The sequence below is a fragment of the Orycteropus afer genome, unplaced genomic scaffold (assembly GCF_000298275.1).
Source record: "Orycteropus afer afer isolate SDZICR_OR568_19922 unplaced genomic scaffold, OryAfe1.0 scaffold00074, whole genome shotgun sequence".
Taxonomy (NCBI): Eukaryota; Metazoa; Chordata; class Mammalia; order Tubulidentata; family Orycteropodidae; genus Orycteropus; species Orycteropus afer.
The window spans coordinates 11648378-11657534 of NW_006921661.1; the positions used below are offsets into that span (position 1 = coordinate 11648378).

General features: G+C 36.6%; 1 protein-coding gene across 1 annotated transcript; it reads left to right on the forward strand.

Annotated features, from left to right (window-relative positions):
- Window positions 1–3304: 3304 nt before the first annotated feature.
- LOC103197196 (olfactory receptor 51F2-like) lies at window positions 3305–4252 on the forward strand. The gene has a single exon (XM_007941068.2). The coding sequence runs from the start codon at window positions 3305–3307 to the stop codon at window positions 4250–4252; it is 948 nt and encodes a 315-aa protein (XP_007939259.2).
- The last annotated feature ends 4905 nt before the right edge of the window (window positions 4253–9157 follow it).

Below are 9157 nucleotides of genomic sequence, written 5' to 3' on the forward strand. Positions count from 1 at the left end.
GGAATAAGATCAAATGACCTCCCTTTTCCTGACCAAGAATTCTTCTCTTCATGAGGTCAGTGTTTTGTGCACTGCAGACTTTTTTAAAATACAAGAGGCACTGTAGAATCTTCAGAATGGGCTTTAAAGACCAAAGCAGAACAGTTAAGATATTTCTGACCATGAACTCAATGTTATGCAGTCAAGAGATCCGTGTATCATGTCAACTAAAAACATTGCTCTGATCTTGTAAGTAGTTATTATGTATATAGAATATAGTCATGAGTGTGTGTCTATTCAATCCACATTTTTTTTTTTTTTAAATAAGTTCTTTCCAAATAAGGAGTGATAAGAGCATGGCATTTTCGTTATGTATATCTTGGCAATTTTCTCAGTGGGGGGAGAAATACATCTAAATGTTTTTTATTCCAGAATAGTAATTTAATATGTGCTCATCAGTTTTAGTGCAAGAAAACTCAAGAGTGGTTAAAGAAACACAGAACTAAAAAAAAAAAAGTTTTTTGCTCCTAAGCTTTGCTACTACAGTTTCTAGTGTTAGAAGATTTCTAACATATTTACCTTTGATTACACGAGTTTGAAAATGAGACCAAGTAGAACAAGGTAGAGAAGTGGAAAGGACTCAGAAAAACTGAAATAAAGATAGTGAAACAGATCCGTTGCTGTCAAGTAGATTCCAAATATAATGAAGCTACAGGACAGAATACAGCTGCCCCAGAGGGTTTCCAAGGCTGTAAATCTTTACAGCAGCAGATTGCCACATCTTTCTCCCATGGAGCAGCTAGTGGGTTAAAACCACTGTGTCTTGGTTACCAGCCCAGTGCTTTAACCACTGCACCACCACGTCTCTTATCTGGCACACAGGAGGTATTTAATATGGTATCATTATTGTTATTAGGGAGAAAGTCTAGTGTGAACAAACAGATAATCCTCTAGGGTCCCATTTAGAAACTATAACAAAATGAGCATCACACTGAGAGCCTGCTTCCTCATCTTTAAATTAAAGAAGGTGTGATTTTGAGGTTATTACTAGTTCTCTGGTGGTGTAGTGCCTAAGGCATTTGACTGCTAACCAGAAGGCTGGCAGTTCAAACCCACCAGCCACTCCTGGGAAGGAACACTGGGCAATCTACTTCCATAGAGATTTGGCCTGCAAAACCCAAGGAGGGCTCCCTATGAGTTGGAATCGACTCCACAGCAGACAGCAGTGAGTTTGTTTTTTCTTTCTTTCTTTTTTTACTAGTTCTCTACTTCATTTGGAAAAAAAAAAATATTATCACAGGTCTTAATTGGAACAAAGTTCTAGTCTCAAGGACATCTGATTAATAAGAAAACTATTATTTTCCCTCCTATTTTAAAATATGCTAATGAGACTACATGAATTTGACTTCTGAACTGATAGAACCATACATCAAAATTATTAAGAACCTAAGACATCTAATTATTTTCAGAACCAATACAGTGATTTATTCCACAAATTTTTTAGATGTAACTGTGCCAGGCATTATTACTGGTTCTGTTAACAAAAGTTTGGGGAAAAAAAAAAGATGAGGCCCTAGTGGTCATTTTCCCCAGTGGCCGTGCCTCTCATGCCTCATTAGAAAGTACATCTTGTACTTTTTCCTTAAATACTGCTGTTTCCTTGGGCTCTGTCCTCAGGACTCTTTCCCCCTAGATTTATTACTCCTAGATATTTCCAACCATTCTTGTAACTTCAACCACAGCTATTGGTTTGATAATTCTCAGGTTTTATTAGCAAGCTAAGAGTCACTGAAACCCCTGTGGGTGCAGAGATAGGTAAGTAAGTCTGTGTTTCAATTTTGCGCTTGAAGTCACAGGTGAAAGTGAGGCTTGTCTTTCAACTGAGGTTCAAGGGCTGACTCCAAAGTGCAGGGCTTTTGTTGTGTTCTGCATTGCCTCTCAATTCAAATTTTCTAGTCTGTAAGATTTTAATGAGTCCTCAAAGATGCTTCTTGCATTGAATATTTTTCTCTTTTCCTCTCTTCAGATATCTACAGAAACGTCCTTTTGATCTTAACTTTTAGTAAGTAATTATTCTCTCTCAAGTCTAGGATCCAGCCTGCTCATCCAGGGGCTGAAGTTGACTTACCCTCAACTATTTTATTTCCTAGATTCGTGTACAGAACTTACTTGGGGAACCAGCTCTAATTTCAATTCTGTCCATTGCACATGCTGGCATTTTGTAGATATTTAAATATGTGTTGAATGAATGCACATGTAAATAAATGGATGGGGAACAAATACACTAAACATCTAACATTCTTTCTCTAGATGAAATTATGGTGGCCGAAGTCTTAGGTCAAGAACCAACACAGAAGAACTTCTTAGATTCTATAGATTTATTGGTCTGAGCAAGTACATGCTCATATCCCCAAACAGAGGAGATCACAGTCATCATCAGCCATCTGAGTGGAACTGAAACCAGTTGTAATGAGTGTTTCTGAGAGACTAATTCTCTAGAAACTCACTTTCAATGCCCTTTTACCGAAGGGGGTGGAAAAAAAGGCCAAGAAACTTGCTCCTGTTATTCTGTTCCAATTGCAATATACCAGCCTTCAATAGGTTCCTTTGTTCCAGCTGAGGTTAATCTCCAGGCCATCTTTCTCTGGGCAATATTTCCCTTAAACATACTCAGGTTCTCAGATACTACTTGTATAAACAAACTCTTTGCCTACTTTTACCTGTTATGATCTATTTGCTGAGATTTAATTGTGTTTTTTTCCTGTTATTAAGTTTTTCTCAACAGCTGTTATATTCAATTAAAAAGATTTTACTAGGAAAATATTTAACATCTTTATTTTCATTTGGTCTACAAGGATCTATAAATCTTAATGGACTTCAGCATTTTCGGAGAAGTGATAAGTAAAGAAAAGCAGGGTGAATTGATTTTTGAATTTGCTTTGTTGCCAGATATATATCCCATCTGCCTGTGTAAATGGGGTCACTGAGTTGAAAAATATCATGCTAATCTAACCCGTCTTTTAAATATATATGTAAGTATATATACTGAGTATTTATATTTATAACAGTGAAACTCTTGGAAGAACCCAGATTTACTCATACAATTTAGTTCTCTTCCCTTAGTTCATCCAAGATCAGTTCCAGATCTTAAAAACAAATAAGTAAGTAAGCAAGTAAATAAATAATTGACTTGCGTTTTCAATGAAGAATAAGGCAAGGTCTGCTAGTGATCCTATTGATTAGTAAAAGAGAGTTAAAAAGAAAAAATCCCCCTATTGTTACAGAACATGTTCTTTATCCTCAGGGAAATCTGTTTCCTTTACTCATGATGCATTCCTTCAATCAGAGCATTTTCCACCCTGCAGTGTTCTTCCTTACTGGCATCCCTGGCCTTGAAATTTCTCATGCCTGGATCTCCATCCCATTCTGCTGTCTCTATGCCATTGCCCTCTCTGGGAATGGCATGATCCTCTTTGTCATTATCACTGAGTCTACTCTCCATGAACCCATGTACTATTTCCTTTCCATGCTGTCCTTCACTGACCTAGGTTTGTGCCTATCCACACTGGTCACTATGCTAGGTATTTTCTGGTTCAATGCTAGAGAAATCAGCTTTGATGCCTGCATTGTCCAAATGTTCTTCATCCATGGCTTCACATTCATGGAATCTTCAGTGCTCCTGGCAATGGCCTTTGACCGTTTCATTGCCATCTGTAATCCATTGAGATATGCCACAATCTTAACCAACTCACGGATTATTAAGTCAGGCTTTGCAATTGTTATTAGAGGAACAACAGCTCTGGTGCCTTTACTTCTGCTCCTTAAACGTCTGTCTTTCTGTCAAAGTCATGTGCTCCACCACTCCTATTGCTTCCATCCTGATGTGATGAAGCTTTCATGCACAGACACCAAGATCAACAGTGCATTTGGGCTGGCCATTGTCATCTCTACTGCTGGCATAGACTCTATCTTGATCCTCCTCTCCTATGTTCTGATCATCCGCTCCGTGCTCAGCATTGCTTCCCGAGAGGAACAGAAAAAGGCCTTCGGTACCTGTATCTCACACATAAGTGCTGTTGCCATCTTCTACATCCCTATGATCAGCTTGTCCCTGGTGCATAGATTTGGGAAGCATTCTTCTCCTTATGTGCACACACTCACTGCCAATGTCTATCTACTCATCCCTCCTGTAATGAATCCCATAATCTACAGTGTGAAGACCAAGCAAATACGCAAGGCTATGCTCAAAATATTCCTTTCTAAGAGAATTTAGGAAAGTTTCAGGGTACCTCTTCTCTACAAAAGTCTTTGCTGAATCACTCATGATCCTTAACTAGTTTGAGTTACCACTGTACGTTGGAAGACCTTATTGATCCATGCTAGCACTCTATTCCAGTGATCCATTTACTTACTTTTTACACAGTTCTAGACTGTGGACTTTTGAGCACAGGAACCATGACTTATGCATCTGTTACCTTGTTACCAGTATTGCACTTGGCATACAGTAGGACCGTGGTTAATATATGGACAAAATGTATCAGCATGTACAAATGAGGTCAGATGTTGGGTCTAGACAGTCTCACCATCTCTAGGCTATGTAGTTATAAAATGGAAGTCTGATCTAATATAAGCAGTAGGAAAAGTCTGGATTTCAGGAATTCTTACAGTTTAGTAATAATTTATTATTCTACACAATAGATACATAAGTAAAGAATATGGATAAGAAGAAATGTGAATGAAAAGAATACTCACCTAATTGTTAAAAGATTCATTCATGTCACTTTGGTAATTGTATAGTCCCAGTGATTCATCTCCTAAGTATGTGTACCTTAAAATATTACTTTAAGGAATTGGTTAAATAAAGTATGAAAGATTATACAGCAAGCTAAATATTGCTATAGATCTGAATGACATGTTGCTTTATGATAAGGTAGATTAATAAATGGGGTAGTTTTCACAGAATTTGTGTGTATGTTTCATGTGAATACACATACATAAAGATATGCACATGTATACACATACACATTAAAAAATTTAGATAGACATATTCCAAAATGTTGAAAGTTCCTATCTCTTCATAGTTGTATATTAGTTTGTTTATATTTTCTCTACACTTCCTTGCATTTTGTAAATATTTAATGTTGTTGTTATGTGCCGTTGAGTTGGCCCCAACTCATAGCGACCCCTCCTTGGATTGCCAAGGCAGTACCACTATGGAAGTAGATTGCCCAAACTTTTTTCTGAGGAGTGGCTGGTGGGTTTGAACCACCAGCCTTCTGGTTAGCAGTCAAGTGCCTTAGGCACTATGCTACCAGAGCTCCTAAATATTTAATAATGAGGTTTTTTTTTTTTGACTTTTCAAATCATGAAACATTAAATTTCCGTTTCAAGTTCCTCTCCAATACACTTTGTTGTTGTTGTTCTTCTTCTTCATCTTCCACAGGGTTTTCATTCCTATGAGTCTTCACAGTCTCTCTGGGTGCCCACTGGATATGTTTCCAACACCAAGGCATTAGGACCACTCGAGGTTCTTGCTTACAATGCAGATTCTTCAACTCCACCCAGAACTACTTGATCAGAAACTCTTGAGATAGAGCCCAATAACCTACATTTTAACAAGCTACCCATAGGTTATCATGTATGCTAAAGTAATACTCTTCTGGAATCTCAGCTAATAACCACTTCTGGGAACACCATGAATACCTCTTTTCTGAGTGTTTGATTATTTAGCTCTCTCTGACTCAAATATTTACCCTTCTTTTTTCTTCTTGTTGCTTTTTAAAATACTTCCAGGTGCTGTTAATAAAATAATCTTTTCTATGAAATCTTTCCTGGTATCCCCAAGTAGACACCTATTCATTTTTTCTGTCTCAGAGAGACCTTACAGAATTGTATTAGTCTCGTATTAGAGGTACATATCTCTCTTTCCCTACTGACTTGACACTTTTTGAAAAGTTGTACTTTGAGGATTGTTATATCTTTCACAGACTCAAGCATAGTGACTTATTAATAACAGATACTTAATGTATGCTTATTGAGTTACTTCTATTTGATCATAACTTTGCATATATTCCTCTTACATATTTTAAGCATCTTTAGTTTGCCAAGTACTTTATTAGGCCCACAGCTTAAAACAGTGAACAACAAAGACAAAGCCTCCATTCTTAGGATGTTTACAATCTGACAAAATATATCTTAAGATTGAAGCAATATTTTAATTACTTCTTCCTTATAAAGCATTTATGGTGAATAAAACATATTACTTATCAGGTGCTAAGAGGAGGATCTGAACTAGTAGGAAAATAATTTACCCAGGAAACTCTTAGCTTGAAAAATATTTTCATAGTTCTGAGAAGTTCATTGTTTAACAAAAGACACATAATGCATATTCAAATCTAAGCAATCAAGGCATAAACACAAGTGACTCAAATCTTGTGGGCTCTCAGGGAAAGCTTTGAAAAAGAATTTTGAAGATTGGGCGAACATGCTTGTGCTTTTTTTAATTTTTTTTAAATAAATATATTGGAGAATGTTCTTTGACTGATTCTGCAATAATAAAAGTGAGTCATGAGGCAATTACAAATAATATAGCATGCTGTAGCATATGTATGTTAAAGTCCATTTTAAAGTATATTCTTTTATCCTGTTTATAAAGTAATACTATTTATAGAAAAATTAAACTTTTTTTTTTTTTTTTTTTAGTATTACAGCATTGGGTATTTTTACCATCACAGGTCATACTCTACATTTTTCTTACCAACTGTGTAATATTCTAGATTCATTATCTGATATGGAAGTCCATACATTTTCACAGTATTTGCTTCTATTTATAGACTTTCTGAAACAGTGCTTGTTCAAACTATCTGAGCCAATGCTGAATAATAATCACTTTAACCTGAAGTAGAATTTGCAAGGGTAAACAATGGGATAGTCTGCCAAAGATGTATAAACTCATTAAAGTTCTGCTTAAGAACATTTCCTGAATTGATCATTCTTTGTAATTGATACACCGTGGCTTAAAATAAAAATTTGATATTCTTACCATTTGGATTGTTACTGATATCCAAGCAGGGAATCTAATACAGCATGGAGCCTCAAATAAGGTATTCAGCTTCCTTATTTGATTTGTAAGGAACTCTAGGGTAGAAGATGTTTTTCCAGGACAGGAGAAAGATTAAATTTTATACTGAGGAAATGTTATTTTGTTATTTAGATGTAAATGCCTTATGGTTATTAATGTGTGTGATACAGTTAATTCTGACTCATAGTGACCCTACGACAGAGTAGAACTGCCCCATAGGCTTTCCTAGGCTGTAGATCTTTATGAGAGTAGATTTCCAGGTCTTTTCTCCTGTGGCGAGGGCGGTGAGTTTGAACCACCAACCTTATGGTTTGCAGCTGAGTGCTTAACCGTTGTACCACCAGGAATTCTTTCAAATACTTTAGCAGGTCTAAACAATCTTTCCTGACATGGATCCTGAATCTCTTTTTAACTTTTTCTTTTGCCAGTTACTTTCCAAAGTGTAATCAGAATTGTAGGTGTGACGAATATGTTATTCTAAAACAAAAAAACAAATCCATTGTCATCGAGTCAATTCTGACTCATAGCAAACTCTACTGGGTTTCTGAGGCTGTAAATCTTTATGGAAGTAGATTATCCCATCTTCCTCCCATGGAGCAACAGGTGGGTTTGAACTGCCAACCTTTTGTTTAGCAAATGCCTTATCCACTGCACTACCAGAGGTCCTTGAATATTTTATTCATCACTTCTTATTTTGTCTTTGCTCTGTGCTCTCTGGTTTCCCATACGGATCTGATGTTGGTATTCCTGCATGTTAAATACATGCTTTCCCATGTTCTCAACATAAATATAACCTGTTGTAATCCCCGAGGTTTGTCTGTTTCCTCTAACTAGGTTGTGAGCCTTGGAGGAAAAGGACTCCATTATATTTTCTGTTTTACCAGTATGAAACCTGGAATGTGATAGATATTTAGTTTTTGATGAAAAAATAAATGGCTGTTATTCTGACAATATCAGAAATATTTCTGAAAAAATAAATGGACAAAATTAACTCAAGTGATGTTGGAGGAAAATACATTTTTTGGCTGAGTGTGGAGATGGTATGGGAATGAAAGGTCATGGATAGAGCAGATGCTTTGTTTTCAATTCAAAAATTCACTTTCAGCAACATTTTATGAAGGCATAAGATCAAAGAAATGTAACACCAGTCACTGGATGGAAACTACAAAAGTGAGTGTCATGAAGTAGAAGAGAATAGGAGGCATGAGGTACAATAATCCCCTGGGAAGTTTTGTTCTCTGGAGGCCACAGAAATCTCCATCAAGATTTTCCTAAAAAAGCGAATGCAAGCAACCTGAGTCATGAGTGTTTATATATGCTGACTATCTCTCAGTACACTACTGCCTGACTACTTAGATCTTTTCCTGTGGAACAGGGCAGGAAGGAACACACCTTCATACTTTGTAAGTAAAACTGCTACATTCAAGGGACACATCAGGCTTTACACATACTGGCTACCTTTAAGAATGAGGAAGGTTTTATTAACTGGGCCAGAGGAAAATTCTTGAAATTTATATTACCAGTAAACTGGTACATGTACCAGTTAAACTGGGTAGAGTTTAACTAATGGGCTCAGTTGGTCTACAGGTTAGTTTTATTGCTTAGAGTAAATTGTTAACATATTCATGAAATTGGTTTGATATGAGTTCTCTGGTTAATTGTACCACTTTCAAAACTGTCATTTAAGGCCACCTTTCACTATCACCACCACCACCATTTTTATCCTCATGCTGCTCTATCATTATCAAATGCCTCTTATGCAGCAGACAGCATATTAAGGGCTTTACAAGTGGTGTTTAATTCTTTCCACTTAATGCTATTGGTGATTAATAAGGAATCTTATTTGGTGCTTCCCATCCAGTTGGTGGAAAAGTCAGCATTTGAACCTAGGAATGCCTGAACCTATATCCATGCTGCTGATTCCTTGTATTTAGAGAAAATAAGTTGCTAAGTTAGCACAGCACAGACCTGTGGCATACCTTACAGTGGGACAGGAGTGTCATCAACATATCAGAAGAGAATTATTATTAATACATTGCTTAGGGATGTTTACTCTGTGGTACAATGATAGGCTTCCATCAGGCAAAACAATATATA

What these genes read in the sequence shown, in the direction of transcription:
- LOC103197196 (XM_007941068.2), top strand. Translation starts at nt 3,305, where the DNA reads ATGATGCATTCCTTCAATCAGAGCATTTTCCACCCTGCAGTGTTCTTC.